This window comes from Eschscholzia californica, unplaced genomic scaffold, assembly GCF_041429995.1.
Source record: "Eschscholzia californica isolate CP2 unplaced genomic scaffold, dmEscCali1.0.p SCAF_6, whole genome shotgun sequence".
Taxonomy (NCBI): Eukaryota; Viridiplantae; Streptophyta; class Magnoliopsida; order Ranunculales; family Papaveraceae; genus Eschscholzia; species Eschscholzia californica.
Genome location: NW_028238483.1, coordinates 20655688 through 20680174, shown reverse-complemented (window position 1 = coordinate 20680174; position 24487 = coordinate 20655688). Strand labels below are relative to the sequence as shown.

General features: G+C 34.7%; 3 protein-coding genes across 4 annotated transcripts; 2 read left to right on the top strand and 1 right to left on the bottom strand.

The window, feature by feature from the left end:
- Positions 1-3157: 3157 nt before the first annotated feature.
- Positions 3158-4906, top strand: LOC147532350 (uncharacterized). Its single transcript, XM_086649236.1, has 3 exons — positions 3158-3711; positions 3840-3969; positions 4056-4906. Exons 1-3 carry the CDS (start codon positions 3579-3581, stop codon positions 4768-4770), a joined length of 978 nt encoding a protein of 325 aa, XP_086505362.1. The 5' UTR covers positions 3158-3578; the 3' UTR covers positions 4771-4906.
- An 8827-nt stretch (positions 4907-13733) lies between these two features.
- LOC147532349 (zinc finger transcription factor YY1-like) lies at positions 13734-18044 on the bottom strand. The gene is made up of 6 exons (XM_086647938.1): positions 17765-18044; positions 16760-16818; positions 15985-16184; positions 15545-15634; positions 14598-14741; positions 13734-14469 (listed from the first exon to the last, which is right to left on the bottom strand). Exons 1-6 carry the CDS (start codon positions 17845-17847, stop codon positions 13915-13917), a joined length of 1131 nt encoding a protein of 376 aa, XP_086504064.1. The 5' UTR covers positions 17848-18044; the 3' UTR covers positions 13734-13914.
- LOC147532348 (uncharacterized) lies at positions 17569-21770 on the top strand. Of its 2 annotated transcripts, none has more exons than XM_086647936.1 (3): positions 17569-18052; positions 18809-20022; positions 20140-21770. In XM_086647936.1, the coding sequence occupies exons 2-3, from the start codon at positions 19043-19045 to the stop codon at positions 20936-20938; spliced, it is 1779 nt and encodes a 592-aa protein (XP_086504062.1). In that variant the 5' UTR covers positions 17569-18052; positions 18809-19042; the 3' UTR covers positions 20939-21770. The 2 variants fall into 2 exon arrangements, with proteins under 2 accessions (XP_086504062.1, XP_086504063.1); XM_086647937.1 differs by lacking the exon at positions 17569-18052 and having other exon boundaries at positions 18924-19261; positions 19359-20022.
- Positions 21771-24487: the final 2717 nt, after the last annotated feature.

Here is a 24487-nt window from a genome sequence, read left to right as displayed (position 1 = left end):
ATTTATTTAGCCATACTAACATTTTATGAGACTTTTCGAAGAAAATTCCACCACTATTAAATGAATTTATATAGAATTTTAATAATAATTTTTTTTGTTTTAAAGACAATCGTACAATTATTTGTTAACATGGATACTTTATTTTATTATTTTTAATCTCTCACATTGTAAATTATTTTCACTCAAAATACATATGTTTAAATATTGATTGTAAATTATTTTCTTTGAAAACTAATATGTTTAAATATTGAACCTATGTAGACGGTAAAATATTGAAACCTATGTTTAACTATATACGTTTTATTAATACAAAATAATCTGTATAGTCCAACGTAGAAGTCGTTGATACGCTTAAAGAAAAAAGAATGCACACGTGTTCAAGCAAGTTTATTAAAAAAAAGGAATTAGAGAGCTGAATTTTTTTGCCCCTGCTCAAAATTGAAGCACTTGGCTCAAGCTCGATCAATGTTCAGAATCAGAACGACTAGTTTATGATCAAGGAGAGGAAGCACAATGTACGGTATGGACAGAGGCTACAAAAAACGACGACGATATCCATTTAGTGGCCTCGCTTGTCATTGATGCATTTCTAACCCAAACAAGTAGTTTAAAATTTTCGTTGACCTTCAACATGAAAATTTCGCTGGGACACTTCAGACAAATATGTTCGCCAACTAAGAAATCGAAACAACAAAGGAAGTCTTTTGAAATGAAGGGTAAAAAAGAAATAAATTATTGACAATCAAGTTTAAGGACCCGAAAGATATTTATATAAGGGCCAAATCTTCCAGTTGGTCAAAAATGGGGGCTAAATTGGAATTAATCCAAAAAATAATAGCCCTCTGGCTTCTACTCTGCCTCTAGGAAATCTCTATCCACTTACTAGAAGACAATACAACTCATGTACAAAGAAAAACACACAGTTTGATCATTTAATGAAGAAGGTGAATTATTAGGTACCAACATTATAGGTGTGTGTTAAGGGTAGGTAGAGAGAGTTAGACAGGTACAGTTATACAACTACTCAAAACCTGAATCTATTTAATGGGGGAAGAAATTTAGTCTTCTTCCACTTTTGAGTATGCATATAGTTTCTTGTCCTCTAATTATCACATTTATTTTTAAATTTTCTTTTATCTATTTCTATTAATGAAAAAAAGAAATGAATTCATAAGAATTACTATGAATTTGTCTTCTTTCCTCTTTTGTATGAACATAATGAGAGAATATCTAACAATAATTTGGGTTATTTTGGGTTGTAAGATAGATTTGTTAACACTTTTAAATGCTCAATTTACTTGGAGCAAGTGAAATAAGAATATCAATCGATCAATTTGAGTAACTCATTCAGAGATATTTGTTGACTTTTGTGATTCACATATATTTTCTCCATATTCTAAGTTTGTTTTTATAGATTGACGGAACTTATGATTAATATTGTATGTTAACACTCGCAAAAAATATGATGTAACTAAATTTCTACTACAACTGTAATATCTTTACCGAGGAAGAGACGGGGAAAATCACGTCTTCAAATTGTATATTGAAAACAATTTTTTCGCACACAGAGAGATGCTGCGCGAGCATCCCGTGTCCCCTAAGAGAGTACCCATCCTTAAAAAATTTTGTCTAGGTAAGATGGTATAAGATGTCTCTGTTACTAATAATTGATCACATGATCAATTCGGGCCAAACTTCAATTTAAACTTTTAGCTTTTTTAGGTTTATTCTTACTTATTCCCTTGTAGAAAGTTGAAGATTTGTCTCATTTTATTTGGTAATTGGATTTACTGTCTAGCTAATTGATTTTTTTTTTTGAAAAGTCAATTTTAAAGGCGTCTACGGTGACAATACTTGAGAACCCTTTTCTCAGATGATTATACAAAAAATGTTGGTTCGGACCTAACTAGTAACTTCAAAGATAAATGTAGTCTTTGGTGCATTAACAATTTAGATTTAATAGTTTTTGTGTCACCTATAACACATTAAAATGTCAAACCTAGATATAATAGTAAGAGTTATAAAGGGATAAGTGGGAATGGGAAAAGAGCATAATAAAAGCAAAGGGAAGACAAAATTGTCGGTGCATCAATCGAGAAAACAATTTAGAGTGGGAGGGAAGTTGAGGGTTTGGTGCTCTTATGTCCTTCCTTATTTATTTTATTGTATACTATTTCTTTATAAATTATAAACCGATTGATTTTGAATTTCAAATAAAAGCAATATAACCATTAACATCCCCACCTTATTAAGTTAATATTTAGTAAGAAACTAAAATCGAGATTGACCTAAATTTGAGAAGGAAAAAATCCACGCCGAGCCTCAAATATTGACTATGGGGTTCATAGTGATCGGTCTTAAGCGATAATGTTATTGTACTTTGGACTCTAAAAGATGTTAGGTTATCTTTGGTACCAATAGAGATTGAACAATAAAATTGGATACCCCAAAAGTACGTGTTTAGTGTATGTCTACCAGTTGGATACATGCCTTTTTGCACGTGATATTATTTCAGAAATATAATTTATACGCGTGAACAATTATTTTACTTAGTATACTAACAGTATGTTGTTATGATTTTGTAAATATTAAATATTGTAAATATTAAATACACATTTGTATATTGTCTTTCAGAATTTTTTCTTAATTTGGATATTGTTTGATGTTAATCGATAAGAAGATATACATGACAAAAGAGGCAACCCACTTACCCACCCCACATTTATGGCCTTAAGCAATCGTATTTTTAGATTACTTGGCCCAATTTGTTATCTACAATTAGTATACCATTTAGGTATATGTCAACCGATTACCGATAATTAAATTCTTATCTAAAAATTTCAGATCTACACCAAATTCTGAATTTTAAATATAATTAGACGCTTTCAAAACTTTGTTTCTGTCATTTTTTTTAGAAACTCTTAAACATCCCATTCTCATTGTCTATATTAGTAATCATAAGAATTAAAAGAAATACCAGTAACATATTATTCGTAAAGTTAAAAATATATCAATTGAGATCTATCATATTCTGAATAAGTAAAAATTGTTACGGTAACGTGTTTGATAGAACTGTCTGTACTGGGACGCCACCTACACTACTAATGCATATGACTTATAAAGATGGATGGACTCAAGAATATGGAAGAAAGATCTTGAGGGGGGTGATATTAGATGTCTAGATGGATCCCACCACCATAACTACCTTTTAAAGAAGGAGAGAGAGAGAAATAAACCTTCCAAAACAGAAGAAGAGAGAGAGAGAGAAATCATGTAAAAGTTAGACGTACACACTGACTCACACCTACCTACCAAATCCAGCTATCTTCTTTTTAAACCACTCGTCTTTCTCTACCAACCCGGTCAAAATACTCCCTCCCCTCTTCCTTCCATAAAGATCGAGTCTTTCTCTTCCACTTCTTCTCCCTCTTTGCTTCCCTTCTTTCTCTCTCTCTCTAAAATCACCCACCCTTCCTATATATCTCTCTAGTCCCCCCTCTGTTTCTTTCTCTCTCTAAAATCATTCTCTCTCTCTCTCTCTTGTCTCTTGCACAAGCAAACCAAGTAAGAAAAACATTATGGGGCGTTCCCCTTGTTGTGAAAAAGCTCATACCAACAAAGGTGCATGGACCAAAGAAGAAGATCAAAGACTCATCAACTACATCAAGATTCATGGTGAAGGTTGTTGGAGATCTTTACCTAAATCTGCTGGTAATATTCAATTCTATTACCTACCCTTCTCTTTAAATCCATTTTCCTTTCATGGGTTCTTCTTAATTTTTAAATTTTTTTTCACTTTTTTTTTTTTATAAATAAATCTGTGTTTTTCCTTTTTTTAGGTTTACTTCGTTGTGGTAAGAGTTGTAGACTCAGATGGATCAATTACCTTCGTCCTGATCTTAAAAGAGGAAATTTTACTGAAGAAGAAGATGAACTCATTGTTAAACTCCATAGTTTGTTAGGAAACAAGTAAGTCCCCTTTTATTTTTCTCTAAGAAAAAAAAATAGTATTATTCACACATCTAATCTCATGAATGTTTATGAAAATTTTGTAGATGGTCTTTGATTGCTGGAAGATTACCTGGAAGAACTGATAACGAAATCAAGAACTACTGGAACACGCATATCAAGAGAAAACTCTTAAGTAGAGGACTTGATCCCCAAACTCATAGACCCATCAACAACAACAACAATGATAAGATAATTAAGAACAAGAATAGTGGTGGTAGTAACAGTAGTAGTAATGATTCTTCTTACCCAGAAATCATTAATGGTTCTTACCCAGAAATCATTAATGGGTCTTACCCAGATATCAAAATTGAATCAACAACAACCATTTTTGATCAAACCCATCATCTAAATATCCAAACAATCAAAGAAGCTATCTCCAATAGTAACAGTACTGGTATAACAGTTGAGGAAGAAGATCATCATCATCAAAAGCACAATCATCATCATCATCAATCAGAAGAAGAAAAGAATGTTCTTGATCTCAATATTAATCTTAATCTAGAGTTATCAATTAGTCTTCCTGAACCAGTACCAATTTCATCAAGCAGTACTAATACAGCAGAATCAAAGCAGTTGTCTTCTTCTACTTGTCAAGTGTTTGGTACAGACCTTAAATCAACAATTATCACTACTCCTCAATCTGTTTGTTTATGTTATAATTTAGGGTTTCAAAGTAATCAAGTTTGTAATTGTAATAAAATAGTATCACCTTCTATGATGATCTCTAATGATCTTCATAGATATTATAGTTTGAATTAGTCTTAATTAATTTTAGGTCATCCACAATATGTAATCCTTTTAAGTGATCTATTTCTTGTGTAAAAAGAAAAAAGCACAAAAGACTACATATATTATATTTTCATTTTTGAATTATTAAAGTTAATCTTCTTCTTAATTACTCCTAAATTTCCCTCTATTTTCTTGATTATTAGTATATCCCTTGAAATTGAATTTCTTTTACAATAAAGTAGAAGAAAAATTAACAAAAACATTTGGAATTGGGGTTTTAATATATCAAAATTTTCTTATATTAATATAAGGATATAATATTAATAATTTATTTATGTGAATTGAGCATAAAGATTTCATTAAATATTAAAGAGCATGAGGATTTATAAATTAAGGAGAAGATTTTATATTGTCATGACATGAAGGAGAAGGTTGAATTAGCAAAATGTTGGGTTGAAATATGAAATCCTTTATATCTATCTATATGTGATGGGTACATGTTGGTAGGGTCTAATTGAGGATGGTAAACCTCTTGAGTTAAGTTATGTAACTAATTTTCTTTTCTTTTTAGTTAGAAGGTTGGATAGAGATTGAAGATGAAGGCAAAGGATTAAAGATGATAAGAAGAAGAAAGGATATAACATTATTTGATTAGATGGTTATGGGATTTATTAGCTTTTCTAAAGTAGAGAGAGAGAGAGAGATAGGGCATGTGAGGGTGTTGGTAGGTAACCGAATTTGATTTAAAGAAAAAAGACATGAAAGTAGTTAGTGAGAGAGAGTGAGAAATTGCATGTGAAACCAAACATGGGTTCCCTACATAAATGGATCAATCCAGCAAAGACACATGATACACATATAAACCTAAAACTTATAACATCAACCTCTCTCTCTCTCTCTCTCTCTAATCAAATATGTTTTTCTTATTCTTTTATTAGGGTTAGGTTTTTATTTCCTAATTTTCTTCTTTAGGTTATTTTTATTTCTTATACTTATTATAGTAAATACTATTGCAACAAAAAAATAAAATAAAAATTTATAGTAAATACTAAAATATTCCCTTTTAATCACCCTTTATTGATTATTGTTGTTTGGTGGGTTATTGAGGAATTAAGTGAAAAGATTTGCTATGTGATAAGTACATTAAGTATATATCTAAGTTTGGAAGATTAGGGTTACTTGTGGTAAAAAATATTTGTGGGTTGCCGTTGACATGGTTTATTACGATACAAAAAATAAGAGAGTTTTAATTTTACCATATCACATCAAAAATAGAAACTAATAACGTCTACACTTCATAACCCAAACAAGCGAGCTTCCCCTATTCTTCGTGGGGTTCAATTCGCATTTTTTACGGGTTTCATATCACTTATGTGGCTACAACCGACCGCCACTACTAAAAATACATGTACAAAAGTAGATCTTTTTTTTTTAAACGGGTGACTCATAAATCAAACACTATGTCCGTCACAACAAGTTATTCAGAGGACTAAAGTGAAATACCAATAGAAAATATCCAGACTCTGTTAAAACGGAGGGACTAAAAAGAGAAAAGACTAGACTAAAACGCCAAATCCTTTTACTAGGAGGGGCTAAAGCCGCAACAGCTAAATCATGAGGGGCTTGATTGGCTTTCCTGGAACAGTGTACATAAGTAGATCTTCTAGAAATGAAGTTCTTATACAAAAAAAAAGGAAAATATAGGGAGATTGTTTAGAATCTAAATTCCACCCAAATTCGGAAAATTATTTCCTATTTCCTTCAAATTGGTAGGAATTTTAGCCAATTTAGGTCAGTACCAATTTTTGTGATTTTCTACCAAAAATTGGTTAATGTGGTGTCTAATTTGCTTGATCGAAATTTCATTCACTTTTTTGTTAAGAAATTTAATTCTAGATTTTTTTCGCTTTGACTTCCTTTTCTTGTGTGGTTGTATCTATGTTTCTTGGCCAGCGCTTTGGGGAAAGCTAAATAGTTTCCGGGGTGTGAAGACTTGGTCAAAAATTGATCAATTTTGTTTGACAATTTTATTTAGGGGGAAAGCAAAATACTTCTACACCTCACCTCACTCTCTCTCCACCTCACCTCACTCTCTCTCTCTCTCTCTTTCTTGGCCGGCGACCAAATCGGAGAAGACAAAGAGGTGAGGTGAGGTGGAGATAGAGTGAGGTGAGGTGGAGATAGATTGAGGTGAGGTGGAGTGTTTTTTTTAATTTCTCCTTAAAATTTATTTTCCCCGAAAATCTTTAAAATTCTACATATTCCCTTTAAAATTTCACACCCCGGAAACTATTTAGCTTTCCCCAAAGCGCTGGCCTATTTCTTTTATATTTATTAGAGGAGATCTTGAAGAGGAGGAAGAAAAACGTTGCAAGACATTATTGTTGAAATAAATAAAATATTAAAAGAAAGTGGGTTGTTTATAACAAGATATTGTTTTACCAATTATTTGTTTGAATTAGTAGAAAATCTTTAATTTTGAATAATTTAATCAACAAGTTTTAAGGTCCAATTTGCCAAATCTATGTGACAAAGCCAAAATGCTTTTTGAGGGTTCAAAATATTGTTTTATTTTTTTTATTATTATTTTTGGTAAAAACACAATAGTACCATTTTTACCTGAAATAAAGTTAGATAAGTCAATTAATCTAGTACTTTTATTTTCTTTTGTTAAAAACTAATATACTACTTTACGGTGGGCGATTTGGGAAAAAAAATTCTGGGTAGAAAATTTTAAAGAGAAGATATGAATTTTGACGAATTTTTTGAGGTGTAAAATTTGAAAAGGAAACAAGTCTTCTTCTTCTTCCTCATCTCTCTCTATTTAACCCGGGGTCTCCTTCGCCGGAAAGCCAAATCAGATTCGGCTAGTGGTTTGGAATATCCCCAACTAGGCACTGGTTTGGGGTTTTCCCGGACCAGTCAAGGAAAAACTCCAAACCAGTGCCGTTTTCCGACGATTTTTTCGTTGAAAACAGCTAGATAGTAAGAGAAAGGAGAGGAAAGAGAGAGAAGGAGAGGAAAAAAAGAAGAAAAAAAACACTTCACTTAAAATGGTTTCTCTCTAACAATGGAAAAACAACGAGTCAACTAAAGTTACTAATTTTTGAGAAAATTTTTGCATTCCGGATAAGTTTTTTATTTCTCCAGATCACCCACCTTCACGATATGTCAATGGCAAACCAAAATTATGAATGTGTTGAGTAGGGTTAGTATAATCAATGTTCTCAAGATTATCATTTGGTAATATACACTTCATTTACAAACTATTTTTTACACCCCATATAAAATAGGTTTAATTCGTATTTATCTCTAATTTGTGACAAACAAGTCATTTCGACCCTCATAAGATTCGGCAGTCGGATTAGGTCTCAAAGGACAACTTTTTTAATTCTTTTTTTGATAATACCTTTAAGGGTTAAAATAAAATTAATTCTAAAAAAATTTCAAACATTTAAATCCACCTCATTTCTCCTTCTCTCTTCCATTTCATCACTTCTCCCCTCCACTTCATCTCTCCACCAAACCGTCTTTTCTGAAGAAGACGACCCACCGACCACTTTTTCTGGCCACCTTTTCTTTTTTGTTTCTTCTTCTTCGCTGGACAAAGTATATAGAGAGGGAGAAGAAAGAGAAGAAAGGAAAACAAAACAAAAGAAAAAGACGGGAGGAAGAAGAAGAAAACAGAAAAAAGGATGAAATAAATTTCTTAAGTTGTAAGGTCGCTCAAAAAGTTGCCCTTTGGTGACCTTTGTCGTAGAAGATGCTGAGGTCGAGAGAGAGAGATAAAGTGGAGGAGAGAAGAAGAGATGAGGTGGGTTTCAATGTTCGAAGATTTTGTTACAATTAATTTCTTTTTGGCCTAATTTTAGAAAAGGTGGAAAGTATTTTAACCCATAAAAGTATGGGTTATTTTCATAGCCCCATTTTTGAGTTTCCGTTATAACTCCGTTAACCAGTCATCATTTCTCTATCTTCCATCTCATCACCTTTCTCTGCCACTTCATCTTCTCGCCACACATTAAAAAAAAATCCCTATCTCCTCACTCTCTCTCTAGATCCGGTTCAACATGAACCAGATCTAGGTCTGTTAGATCTTCAAGAAGGTCTATTTCAGACCTAGATCTGGTGCTAACAGACCTAGATCTGGTTCAACATGAACCAGATCTAGAGAGAAAGAGAAAAATATTTTTTTTTTAGAGAGAGAGAGTGAGGAGAGAGGGAAAAAAAGATTTTTTTTTTAATGTTTGAAGGTCGTCGACCGGAAAATTGGTCGGTCGACTACCTTCGCCGGTGAAGACGATGAAGTAGCGAGAAGATGAGGTGGCAGAGAGAGGTGATGAGATGGAGGAGAGAGAAATGATGACTGGTTAAGGGAGTTATAACGGAAACTCAAAAAGGGGACCATCTGAGTATCTCTGGCAAAGTAAGGGGTTAGGCAGGAAGCTGGTCACAAAGTTGGGGGCTATTTGAGAAATAACCCTAAAAATATTAACAAGTCTTATAATGCTCCTTTTCCTCTTCTAGCATGGAACTATAATCTACTTCACATACAGAAATGAGCGTATGATACAGGCACACCCAAAATATGTCGAAGGTCTAAAAATCATGAAAGGACATTTTGCCCTCTGCCTTTTCCTAGCAGAGGCATAGATATTTTCCCTTTTTTAAAAGTGCGTATTTTCCAAAGGTGCGTTTTCATCATCTTTCTTTGACAAATCAATTTTTATCATTTCGATTATCATGAAGCTCGATTTATCATGAACAAGTCAATTGTATTGTGTTTGTTCATAACGTATTATGAACGAGAAACAAATATAGGAAAAAGTAGTTTCGAAAGAAAATCGTTTTGCATTCGAAGTTGAAGAACAAAATAAGAAATTGTCATAATGCTTTCATAATACATTACGAATACTCATAAAGAAGATTTTTAAATATGCACTTCATAGCTATGATAAAATACGAGATTTGATGATATTGTTGTGTGACAAGTGTATAAATGTTCGTAAAAAGACCCACTTTAGTTATGTTTTTTTTTTTAAATAATAATTGACTGAATTTATAATTATCTACAAAATTATGAACAAATCAACTAACTATGTCTACGTCCGAAGTGAACCTTTATGTAAGGCTTTCAAATAGATTTTTTACCCATAATGTCTTTAGAAAAAGAAGTATAACTAAAAACAAAATACATTTACTCGGAAAAATAGTATTTGAACATCTGTTATCAAATCAAACATTATATCCGTATCGGAGTACTATAAGAATATGTGAATAACTACATTCACATACCAATTTGGATATCTTAAATTTTAGATAATTTTCTCCAAATACCAACTCGGATCGGATAACTATTGACGAGACACTTTAGCATTAGACTAAAGATAGCAAGAGATGACCCACTTGGGTAAGAGATGTTATTGGTTTATGGTTTGCCCTATTAATTGATCCGTTTTAAATTTGCAACCGACACACTAGTAGTAGGCCTTCTTTTCTCTGCCCAATTTTGGTAGGAAAAACTGACTCACTTCATTTAGTTGATTTGATGAAGTTTGGGTGAAATTTGGTAGAATTCAATTGAGCAATCTCACTATACCTAATCATGCACACCTAATTTCACCAGAATTCATTAACTCCTAAAAGATTTTATTGAATAGTTCAAAGTCATGTCATGGGGGAATGAAGTCATTTTTGATGTAGAAAGTCAATATTTATGATCATGGCCAAGAATAAACTAGCTTCACTTATTCAACAAGGGTATTGCTAGTAACTGCAAGTCTGCAATATTGGTCATGGATAAATTAGAGTCACCCCCATCAATAACATAAGGCGGCAAGAACATAATGTCTAGGGTTTTTTTTAATTGTCAACTAAATTTAAGTATGTACTTCAACAAAAAAAAAAACTAAATTTAAGTATGATGTAAACAAATGTAAGTGGTGTCTGTGTTTTTATTGTCACAAGTTGAATAGTCTGTGTCTAACTCTTAATACTTTCAACATTGAGCCATTCTTCTTGGGATCAGAAGCACAATATCGACTTCTAGGTTATCTGAACAATTGACTCTTAATTGTTTAATTTTAATTTTTATATCCAATAAAAAGCCATTCGCGTCAGCCATTAAGACAAGTGAGACACACATGTCGGATAAAAACAAATGTTTTGAAATTTATTTCGAGTTAACTGAAATATTGAGTTAGATTTTGGATCTAAATTTGTTTTGATATATACGTGTTGGATGTACCATGACCTAAATAGGATCATCCGTGCATTGAGACTGAAAAAGTTCATCAAGAGAGAGAAAAGTAGTTGATTCAGTAATTGAGACTGTGTATTTCGTATACACCTGGGATAGTCTTTGACCTGTAATCTCTTATGGCATTACACTCTTCGTATTTGCACAAACAATTTGAAGAAAATCTTGTTATTTAGGTCATTTCGAAAAACAAAATTTTTTAAAAAAAGGACACAAAACGGGGAAAAGGAAAATTGTTGGGGGTGGTTGGTAGTTGGTAATGAGGATGGTGATATCAGAGTAGTGAACACAACTACTTTGTTTCATTCCATTCAATTCTGGGTTTTGTTCTTCTTCTATATGACTGGATTTCTAGTCCCTTTCCCTCTCTCTCTCTCTCTCTCTCTCTCTCTATCTATATAATGGGTCCTACTATTCCTTTATGAGTGACATATTCAAAATTTTAATTAAATTAGTTTACTAGTATTACTATTTGATACATGAGCTCTACTTCCTACCTATCTCCTCCTAAATTAAAGTTTTGCTTTTTGTAGTTTTTGTTAGGTAAGTTTAAAAGCTAAGAGGAACACGAACAAAATTGAGATACAATGTCATAAATTTTTTGTTGGTGTACTTGGAGTTTATTTGTTAGCAATTGAAGATAGGATACTTTTCTAAAGCTAACGCCCTACTACTTTTTTTTTTTTTTTGTTGAACTGCCCTACTACTTCATTAAAAAATACGAAATGTTATCCATATATGTTATCCATATAGCACATTATTTTCACAACATACTGATATCTCATTCAAATACTTTTAATCCTTTTTAAATAAGTATTTTGAAATCAGGGATGAAAATATCTTTATTTTGAAGTGTTAATTTTTTATTCTAATACCGTGTTAATTATATTGATTAAAATAATAGTCTTTTTTCGTACTGAATAATAATGAAATAAAGATAAAATTTTGTTTTCCAATCCATGTTACTCAAAACTAAGTAACTTTTTTTTTTTTTTTTTTTTTTTTATTCTCAACAAAAAAAAAAAAAAAGTTACTTTTTTTTTTTTTTTTAGCAGAGACCAAGTTAACTTGTAGAGCTTCAACTAGAGAGAGATCAAGCTACCCAGGTTGACCGGTTGAATCATTGTGTACCAGCTTCCCGCCTGACCCCCTAAATTAGCAAAAATACCCATATGGCCCACTTTTTCAGTTATCTTTACTTTTCCGTTACTCTCTCTCCTCCATCTCATTTTCTCTCTCTGCCACATCATTTGACCACGCCACATCATCATTTTCACCGGCAGGTCGCCGGCCGGCCAAATTTCTGACCGGCAACTTTCAAACTTTTTTTTTCTCTCTCTAAAACAAAAAAAAAAATTTTTTTTTTTAGAATTTCTCCTCTCTCTCTCTCTAATCTCCGGCGAAGGGGGTTTCCCTTCGCCGGAGTTTAGAGAGAGAGATGAGAGAATCTAATAAAAAAAATTTGAAGGTTGCCGGCCGGCGACCTGCCGGTGAAGATGAGGTGGCGTGGTCAAATGATGTGGCAGAGAGAGAAAATGAGATGGAGGAGAGAGAGTAACGGAAAGTTAAAGATAACTGAAAAAGGGGGCCATATGAGTATTTTTGCTAATTTAGGGGGCCAGGCGGGAAACTAGTCACAAAGTTGGGGCCCATTAGAGAAATATCCCTAAAAAATATCTCAAAGACTTTTCTTTCATATCCATCAAGTGCACATTTTTTTTTAATTACCACAAGTCCATAAAAAACACTAGAGTTAATTCCTATATGGCCCCTACTTTGAGACCAGCTTCTTTTATGGCTCCCAAATTTCTGTAAATTCAAATATGGCCCCCTATTTTCATGAAAATGTCATAACTACCCTTCCCATTAATATATTTTCAAAATAAAATTAAAAACAAAAACCTAAATTCTACCTCACTTCTCTCTCCACCACTCATCTCTCTCCACGTCACCTCTCTCTCCAACTCACCTCTCTCTCTCTCCAAGTCAGCACTCTCTTCTCCGATGAAGGTTGCCGGCTTTTCCGGCCGGCGACCTTCAAACTTAAATTTTTTTTTTTTCACCCATCTCTCTCTCTAAAAATTTCGGTGAAGGGAGTTTCCCTTCGCCGGAATCTGGTATGTTCTTCAACAAACCCATTCTGGTCTGTTGAAGAACAGACTAGATTCCGGCGAAGGGAAACCCCCTTCGCCGGAATTTTTAGAGAGAGAGAGATGAGTGAATTTTTTTTTTTTTTAAGTTTGAAGGTCGCCGACCGGAAAATTTTCCGACCGGCGACCTTCATTGGAGAAGAGAGTGGTGACTTGGAGAGAGAGAGAGAGAGGTGAGTTAGAGAGAGAGGTAACGTGGAGAGAGATGAGTGGGGAGAGGGAAGTGAGGTGGACTTTAGGTTTTTTATTTTGAAAATACATTAATAGGAGGGGTAGTTATGGCATTTGTGAGAAAATAGGGAGCCATATTTGAATTTACAGAAATTTGGGGGCTATATTTGAAGCTGGTCACAAAGTAGGGGGCCATATAGGAAACACTATTGTTCCTACTAAGCAATTTGTGGTGGGAACCTACTCACCTCCACTTCATCCCAAGTTCCCAACTATTTACCCATTCTAGGTCTCCCCATTTCAGTATCCTGAAATCAATAATTTACAGATTTGTAGTATAATTTCTTTTTCAGATGAAAAACCAAATCAAATAAGAAATTTGAAGAAATACAGACTATCTGAAACATGTTATATGTACCAAATCCTTTTTTTATCTTATGCTTCAAAAGATGACTAGTTTTATCAGCAGATCAAATAAAAGATGTAAAAAACACAAAAAGACTAACAAGTAAACATGATTGATTTTCTACCGGAAAAAAAAATACTAAAGAACATGTGTGGATTTACAATTCTGTTCCATGAATAAGACCAAACTTAGTCCTCGTACTCTGTCTCTTCATCATCGTCATCTTCATCGTTATTGTTTTCAGCGTATCTCCATCCACCTTCCTCAACATCATCACGATCTTCTTCAGTTTCCTCACTATCTTCTTCTTCGTGCATATCTCTGATCGGCCACTGTTTTCTTGTTACATTTAAATTCATAGGCTTCATATTTGGTTGTCGGATTTTACTTTGAGGAACTTTCGCAGGTTGAGTTTTTGTGATTGACATGGTCTTAAGACGTTTGGAATTGCCATTGCCATTTCTTCTGGCATAAGCGTCTCTATCACTGCCATAGTCCATATCGTTGTGAGCCTCAGAAGCATTTCTGCCATTATTGTCCTCTGGGTTATGACCAGGATGCTCTCTTCTCAAATGAAGGTTCAGCTTATATTCATGAATGTAGGATTTATCACATCCTTCATAAGGGCATGAGTAAGGACGACCGGAGGAAGCTGATCCATAAACTACTGGAAGAGGTTTTGCTGCAACTGGCGTTTTCTGCAAAGTTGGGGTTTGTTGCTTCACGGTATCAAACGCATGGTTCTGTTAGCAATATTTTATGTTAATAATAATATACGAATCCCTGGGTTTTATTTCGTCAACAAATTTACATCCTCACTGATGACTGAGACCGGAGGACACAAAAGAGTAAGATCTAGAGAGCAACCAACCTTTTCATGGTGAGATTTGATGTGGCTTTTCAGCTTGTATTCATGAGCATATCTCTTTCCGCAATCCTTGTATGGACAAACATGATAGTTTTCTTGCGAATGAGTCCGCATATGAGCCCTTAAGTTGAAATCGAGAGAGAAAGCCTGACCAGAGAGCACCAAATTAGCAAAGGAAGAAGCCAAATAGGATATTACCAATGAAACGCTGTCGACTACTACTAGAACTCTCAATTATCCAATTAGCAAAGGAAGAAGCCAAATAGGATATTACCAATGAAACGCTGTCGACTACTACTAGAACTCTCAATTATCCATTTATGTCTTATGTTTTTACAGCATATAATGGCATTACTAGCTTGTTCCATCATAAACTAAGAGTCTCCTTCAAATAAGTTTTCTCGACTTAAGTAAAACGAACAAAATTTATTCGATTCTTGCAATTTGTTTCCTCTTAAGTTACATATCATCATTTTCGTCATTGCCAAAATTATCAGAACCAGTCAAAGAATCATCTCTTTGGTGTAGGTATTATTTAGGATTATTAAGTACACTATTGTCACAGGTTTTATCGCCAATACAACGTTTGAAAAGAACAGATGAAAAAAGCACTAAACATCTAACTCGAAGAAATAAGAGGGGTTCCCAAATTCTTAGCCTGTTCAAGGACTTGAATAGACTCCCTAAATGAGTATTACCATTCAAATAATGATCAAACCTTTATATCTACTTGTATGCATCTTCAATCTATTTCCTTCGATACATCAACTCCTAAAATCATTATTTGTTGCACAGGTTTTCGGCAATTTTGTAAGTTGTTATATGGTTCACATCATTACAGGGCCATCGTATTAGTTTGAGTTGTGACATACGAGAGGGGCTCAAATAAGAAACACACTTTTAGGTATATAATACAAATGGATACGATCTAAGAGATAAAGAATGGTCACCTTGCCACAACCTTCATGAGTACAGAAAAAACTCTTCTCTCCTGTGTGAATAAGAAAGTGCCTTTTCAGCTTAGAACTATCCAAAAATCTCTGCAATAGAAACACATGGAGCAGTTGATAATGCTTGAATTCATTCTCTAGCCTGAAAGAGTGGAGACAAAGAGACCAAAGTCTCAAGCTTCTCCATGTTTTGGAGCGATGATCACGATCCTTTGTGAAGGAAGATGAGGAAATGAAGTGATATAGTATATTGAAGAAGGGAACAAGATGAATCGTTTGGGACGGATCGCCCCAAACTCAGTGAGTCACTTGGTTCAGAAATCCAAGGATCTCCTCAGAAATCAGCTTGTGTACCCAGAGTTGTACGACCTTCGTGTTGCATGTTTCTACTAGAATAATGTTAAACTACTGGCTAATAATGCAAAAATTGGAAACGGTACCTTGTCGCAACCCTCGTAATGACAAACATACTGTCTCTCTCCGTGGATGTGAGCGTGCTTCCTCAAGGCCCCAGCATCAATGAAAGTTTTACCACACCCATCATAGCTACAGAGGAACAGAACTTCTGTAGTTGGTTCTGGCTCTGTTTCGTCACGCTCTGGCACATTCTGTTTGTCTTTCAAAGCCTTTAACATATCCTCTTAAGAAAAGAAAAAAAAAAGGCATTAGAGAAATTCACATATTTGCATGACACAACAAGATTAGGAAGAGATCTGGCAACATACAAATTCCCCGACCCTAGTGATTTCAGTAGAGATGGTTCCCGAACTAAGTTGTGCTTACAAGTTACTAAGAGGCAAATGAAGGGTATAGTTTTTATCATAACTAATTCATTTAACGAATTCATGGACCACCAAAATAGATGATCAAAGGAAAGAGTACTCAAACAACAATAAGCTCAACCTCTGAAGGCAAGCTAGAATTTTAGTGGTTAACTCGTGATGATATGTCAATTCACTATAATGCTGTGACAAGGTTTACCCTAATTGGAAAACAATTTTTCTTCCCGTGTTGGCATGTGTTAGCAGTATGATGCCTTGCTACTATGAACAGTAACACGCTCCGACAATTAAACTTTTCTGCCTCCAAGAACAACTGCTAAACAAGGTTAGGAATTTTATCTCAATGTCACGATGATATTTTCCCGATCATTATATTTACCTTCAAGAAAATACTTTCTCCCATATAATTAAATAAGCAACACCTATGACATACCTGTCACCCATTTCAAAAGAGAACACTTCCCGCCAGTTGACACGACATCTTGTGGTACCCTGGAAACAAAATTAGGTCATTGGAGAGAAATATACTACAATTTCCAAAACATAAAATATAGAGTTAAAAATTAGGTGCAAGAAAGTATTGTTGCTAACTTTAAAATTCCTTGTTCCCAAATTGGTTCTCTAAAACTAATGAAGAAAATCAGAACGACATTCATAATAAAAGATGGGCATCTCTAATCTGAAAAAATGAAATGACATGATTTAAGAGGATTTAGAAAGTAAAAGAAAAGGCACATGAGTATATATCTGAAACTGCTTTTATTTCAAACATATCACCAAGACAAAGCTCAATTATCGATTAAATGCACGACAAAAGATCGTGGCGCGAAATAATTTTCCCACCTTGAGTAATTTCAATAACACTTGTAATGATCTATAAGCAGAGAACCCTTCTCCTAGTATTAGGGTTTTGGGTGCATAGCAACATAAGTAAAGCTTTCCTCTCCTATCTGGTGGATTAAATAACATTAAAATTAAAAATTCTTTCTACTCCAACTGATAAAAATAAGAGTATGAAACTTGGTCATCATTAAATAAAATCATTACATAGTTGGTTTAAGAGGATAATGAAGACTCAAGAGAAGCTTAAGAAAAAAGAGAGAAGCTGAATCAACTTCAAACTCTAACACAACATCCAAATTAAAACCCTAAAAATAAATTCAAATTGTTGAACAGTAAGAACTTTTCTCAACTGACACTAATGACTATGGTGATATAGACCTTCACTGATTCCATCTAATAGAGGAAAAAAAAAGGAGTGTATAAACTTATGAATTTGGTGTTTACAACTAGAAAGAATAGAAATTAGGGTTTTGGGAATAGTAAAATTGAATAATCATATACAGAGTATTGACTGAGGGGGAAACCCTAAAAATTTCAAAGCATAATTATGAAGAAGAAAGAGAGTTTGTGTTACTTTTAGTAGGCAGGCACTCACCATTCCTTGAACCATTTGACGGGAGGAGGAGGAGCTTTAGACTTAGGAATTGGGCGCCTATCATATAAGTGGTAATCCTCCATCAGAGATGACTTAGGAGTATCGAAAGGGTTTCGAGATGATGATGATATAAGTAAACCTAGATGATGAAAAGAGAAAATCCAGAGGGAAATTTTCGATAAAAATCATCATCGGCAAAACCCCATTAATGGCGGTTCGGTTGTGAATATGGGTACTTTCTCTTTCTTTCTTTACATGGAATGGATCTAATGGTGGGATTTTTACCCGGCTGCCCGCTACCCACTACCCACTACGGGCACCCGTGTCCGAAACAACCCATGGACGCTCATGCCCGAAACGGGCATAACCCGCCGGGCCCGATGAAAAATAATGGGCGGGCACGGGTGGAAGGCCTTACCCGCACCCCCACTCACACTCGAGCCCGAGTCATATTGCCCATTGGGCGCACGCAAAAGTTAGTGTTAATTATGTCTTATTTGATATGAGCACTAATGAAACTAGGCTTCAAGAGTTGGGGTTGACTTTACAAGTCTATCTCCGTGGAAGATTTCCTTCTGTTCCCAATTTGGGACTATCTTCAAATCTCCATAGAAGATTTCCAACTCAAGGTAACTTGATTTCACATAGTCCCACATGGTCCCTTTACAAGTGAGAGTTTGGTTCAAAGCTTTATAAAGTGGTAGGAAGTTATTTCTTTAATCAAACTATGTTGCTCGGATCCAAGATTGAGAGTGAAGTGTGTATCACTTCTATAACACAGGTTTGGGCTGAGAATATGGTGTTGTATCACAGCAGCAGGTAGGAAGCTTTAATCAAGCTAGCTTTTAACCCGACACCCGATTCACCCGAACCCGGATGCCCCGACTGTATTAGCGGGTGTGGGCGGGCTGTGGGTAAGAGAATTTTGAAAAGTACTCGCCCGCCCGACTACCCTAATAGCCAAACACCTAATCTACCCGACCCGCCCGAGCCCGAAGCTAGTATACCCGTGGGCGCCCATACCCGCCAGGTTCCCACCCCTAGACTCGGGTATCAAACGGTACTCCAATTCGGGCTTGGGCATTTTAGGTAAGGTGCTTTAGGCCCGCCATTAGGATCACACTTAAACTTGGCTTAGGAACCCAATTTTTTTTTTAATAAAGATAGACTAAACAATGAATCAGGAAACCTAAAAAATTTCTAAACCAGTTTAGTGTCCTATATTTTATAAGAAATCCACTCAAACAGAAATACCAGTAGTGCTCATCCTCCCATCCCATGGAACCTCAACATTATTCTAGGCTGGTTTTTTGTCACAATAAGGTTTTGAAAGATGATGTTGGATTCTCCTCTGACAACATATCTTTTACTAACTTTAATCTAGGAGGAGGAGGGGGATGGTTTGTTAAGATTCATGATGAATCCAGAGTTAAACCTAATGGTGTTAAAGATTTCAAATTTGGGGATTGTATTCTATGGAATTCAATAACTTCAGAGGTAATTAAGTTACCTTCCTTGTTAAATTGGATTACTAGTAAATCATCTCACCAATATAATCTATATCTCTCTGTTTCATCATCTTCTCCTCAATTAGGTCATAATGGATCTTCTACACCCATGGTTTTCTTCCTCTTTAGTAGTACTACTAAGACTGATAGTTACTTGCTTTTATTTTGCCGACCTAGAGACAGTAGATGGAAGAGACAGAAGTTATCTCTACCTAAGTGTTCCATTGAAACCCTAATTTGCATCAATGACAACAACTTGTATATCTTGTGGAACAAAGATTATCATATGGAGATTGAAATCTTTGATGAAACCATAACTGTGAGAACATTCAAGATAAAATTAGACCAGTATTCATCAGTAGGAGGAATGTGCAGTTTGAATAAATCTTATTATGTAAAAGTGGGTGATGAAATTTATAAGGTTATTAGATGTTCTTATCCTGGATATGTTCATGATAAAGTTTTCGAAATTCATGTCTATAAGATGGATATGTCTTCTATGGTTTGGGAGGAGATCAGAAGTTTGGGCGATCATGTTTTCTTTCTTGACGACGAACGTATTAGAACAGCCGTGAAGTATTCAGCAGAGGATTTGGGTCTTACTAGAGGTTATTTGTATTTCACAATGCCGAACGATAAGAACTTGTACAAATTCGACCTAGAATATAATACTATTACGATTTCTTTGCCATCTCTGAGTCAATCCACCCTCTCTCCTGCAGATTGGTTCGCCACTCCTACAGCTCTCAGGTAATTTAGAAGACCAAAACATACTATATATGCGTGTGTGTGTGTGTGTGCGCGCGCGCGCGTGCACGCGTGCGTGAGTAATACTTTAATGTCGCCTTGTGTGCTTTTAATTTGTAGGGGCACTGACTCAAGACGAACGAGAAGGAAAGTTATGCTAGATAAAACAAAAGAGGAACAATTTATTGTATTAGCCCCAGAAAGAAAGATCAGCATACAAGATTGCAAGGATCAAGAGGGAGATGCAAGCATAGGTGAAATAGGAGAAGCAATAACTTTAGGTATTCTTTCCAAGGACATCTTGATATTGCTAGCTAGTTATCTCCATCCAATTGATTATATACATTTTCGTTCCATCTGCAAATCAAATCGGTCGACAATTCCAGCAATGAAGTGGAGATCTTCTTTTCAGTTTAATATGGAGCCAAAATCTTTTTCTCCATGGCTGACTTACAACAGAAAAGATGATGCCGTGTACACTTTTGTGGATCCAATGCATAATAATGATGAGTATTTCATGAGCCTCTCTGAAATGCTATTAGGTGCTACAATTCGCGCTTCAAAGGGTGGTTGGCTATTAATGTCTAAAGGGTTGGTAACATTATTTTTCTACAATCCATTCACAAGGAAGAAGATAGAATTTCCCGACTGTCCTGTGGCGGTTAGTGAATTATCTACCATGTCGTTCTCATCCTTACCGACTTCTTCAAATTGTGAAGTTTTTGCCATCACTGACCCGTATGATATGTCAGTTAAGATCTGCTATAATAAACGAAGACATAAACGAAGAAATTGGTTATGTCATCACTTTCCTAGTTATTGTTTGAAGCTTGGCGAGGAAGAAGACATAAATTTCATGCCAAGTCTTAGCAGTCCCGTTTTTTATTGCAGTGCTTTCTATTGCCTAGACGTGAAATGAACTTTAGGAGTTTTCAGTGCTAAGGGTTTCTCTGTTGATTGGACAATTCTTGCCAAACCAGGAAGACCTTGTGATTCATTCAGTCAGTGTTACTTGGTGAAGTGTGAAGAAAATCTCTTGGCACTATTTATGGGGAATCTCGGACAGAATCTAGGGATTTATAGACTGGATTTGTCCGATAAGGAATGGGTTAAAGTGGAAAGTCTGGGAAAGCATATGTTGTTCGTCAGCAATACCTCATGTATCTCAGCATTGGCTCGAGATAGTCGTATGGAGAACAAAGTCTACTTCTCTAGATTCCACAACGGACAGATTATATATTATTCTCTTGATACGGGCAAGTATCATTCTGTTGGGAGTCAATATTCGGCTGATAATTTTTACAACACAAATGAGCAACTTACTTGCAATTGGATTGAACCTATCTGGTCATACGACAACATGGGTGAATGATTGGTTGCTCCTCATGTCTGTTTGGCTGCTTTATAATGCTTTTCTCAACACTTATCAGATTATACCTAATAGGAACTAATAGGATTGAATTCTTGGGACTTGGGAGGGTATATTAAGGGTTGATTCTATTTTGGCCCCCCTAAAGATGACCGACTCACCAAAATGATCCCTTAAAGATGATTGGCCTCCTATTTTATTTTTCTGTCATTTTTCCGTCAGACGTTAGTGAGCTGGGTTTTCTTGCTAAAAATGCCTCTGCCAGTAGGTATCTTCGCAACCACAAGTATTTTTTTTTTGTTCAACGCAACCACAAGTATTTGGAATCCTGAGACTCATTATTATAACTTGTGAAATCAATTAAAAATTTTCAACTTTCAAATTATACGTTTTCCTCTCTCCCTTCACGTCAACTCTTCATCTCCTCTTCTTCGTATCAACCACTCCCCATTAAAATCAATAACCTCCATTATAAACACCAGAAGATTTACAGTAGTTCTTCACCCTCCATGGGAAACCTAAAACCTGAAATTGCTACTCTTTTATTCAACTGTCATCTTGTTTTTTATGATTTTGATTGTCGGGGTTTACTCTTTTTTTTTTTTGTTGAGAGGGGTTTACTCATTTTCTGGTCAGAAGTTTGGATTTCCCTGAGATTATTCAAATTATATCTGAATTGCATCATTTGGTAAGAATCAAACTCAGTTTACTCTGAATTCTGATGATGAAGAAATTGTGGTGGAGGAAAATGTGGTAAACCAGAAAGCTCTTAATGATGTTCCTAATTCAGAATTTTATGGATTTGGAGCTCATTATTGAGGTAAACTTTATTGTTTCGAAGTTAGAACAAGTGGGTGTCATATAATTAGTTTTAATCTAGTTTCTGTTGTTGACAAGTATGAACTTCAATAGTTCCACTTATACAATTTGTCAATCTTGTATGTCAGTACGGGAAGAAGGCAGGAGATGGACTTGAGAAAACCAAAGTAGCAGCTACTACGGTCTTGAGAAAGGGATCTACTGCGCCCGTAGGATGCGGTTGACACCTGGTTGAAGAAAGAAAATACCTCTTCAAGAAAATGTTTTTTTTTATATTCAATATGGAAACAATCTCATGATTTCTCTTCAAAACAAAGAAAACTCATTAAATTTTAGGAAGAGAATGTTGGATTAACTTTGCAAGGATGATTAGAAAATTCGGTAGTCGGGTATATATAGTAGTTTGCTAATTTTAACTCAATGGTTGGATCTAAAAGATTTAAATATAATCACATAATCCCAAAATGTCATAATTAGCATATAAATAACAGTAAAATTCCCATCTGAGATACAAAGAAGAAACTCAGATACAATAATATAGTTAGTTAAATTCTCATCTGACATTTCTCTCTAAAAAATATACAACTTTAATCAAACCTAGATTATCGTTCTTTGTCTACAAAAAAAGATATACAAAACGAATAATGCATTGCATCAAACCTAAAATATATAGTAATCTGGATCATTAGATTATCATCTCTCTTAAAAAATGAATAAATATAACTAAGAAATAGTAGCAAGAGATTGAGAATCCAACCATAAGAAATACAAAAAAAAAGAGAAATGAATTAAACCTAACATTTAGAAATGTAGAGATAGGAGGGGTTAATCAAATTCAATTTAAAATTTACATAAAAAAGATAAGAGTATAAAATTATAAAATTTGAGTTAAGTGGTTATAATTTCTTTTGTTGATGTTTTTTCTTTTCACATTGCCTATAAAAAGAAAAATAAAACAGATGAGTTATTTCTATATAACAAATGATACAAGAATTATATAAGAAACTGATGAAATATAAGAAGAAAGTATCGAACGAAAGAAAGGAAGAGAGGAGTAAACATATAAAATAAAATGTACGAATCAAATTAACTTACCAATAGAAAAACCTTTGTCTTCACTGTTGTTTAGAAGAAGAGAGAAAGAGAAATCGAAAACAAGTAAATGAGTTGCCAAGAGAAAATAACTGTGGGATATATAATTTAGAAACTAGTTAGTTAAATTAGGAAGAAAAATAACCTTACATGAGAGAATAATGGGAGAAAATCGGGAGACATTTAAGGAAGTTCTGAAATATCCGACTGAATTGGTTCGCAGCTCTATGGCGCGCTACGGTGTAAGATTTGAGGCCTACGATGATCTTTAAAGTAAGGGCAGGGTCGGGTTAGCTCAGATTGCAACTCACGTTTTTCATCAGTAAGCGGAGAAGGTGGCTGAAGTGAAGTGACTCGTATGACAAGGATAGGAAGATTAAGACGATATTTCACTATAAAATATTTGTTGTGATCTTTCTGACCTTTCAAAAAGAGATTTCCATGTTACCGTTTAGTACGGGTCCGTTAAGGCTTCAATGTTGTCTCGAAGTGATTTTCCTTTATAGATGAGGGGAAGCACACACACAATGCTCTGATAAATTTACTTTGAAGCGAAAAGAGCATGCAGAGGCGGAAAACAGAATAGCACAGGTGCCCCAGCAGAATGGAGACGCTACGCTCATCGTTAATTGACTTTACACTCGTGGTTGGTTAATCCAAGTAGCAGCGCCCGGGCATGGTAGGGTGGCCCGTTAGTACAGGGAAGTCTTTGTTCTCAAGTGAGAGTTTCTTCAAGGCCTGAATTCGCCTTGTACTAGTTGCGGGCATGTTCTGAAAGTGATAGTGTATTTGGTTTTTCAAATTCAATTTTAGTCGTGATTACAAAATCCAGGATGCCAATCTGACGGAATTGAATATCGAAAAGGTCCACAAAAATAAAGAACTATTAAATTCTTCTTTATTAACGGAAGTGAATATCGAAGAGCTCTACAAAAATAAAGAACTATCAAATTCTCCTGTTTTTTTCTCTCCTTGAAAAAAAAGAAGAGAAAACTTTAAATCCTGCACAAACACGGAAGATTAGTACCCAGTAAATTAAAAGAAAAATATAGAGGGAAACTAAATCAGAGATAACAGAATAACTCAAAAAATCACAGGAAATATTTACCTGCAATTAACAAATCAGCAAAAACATTTACCTGCAAAAAGAAGAGAAAACTTTAAATCCTGCACAAACACGGAAGATTA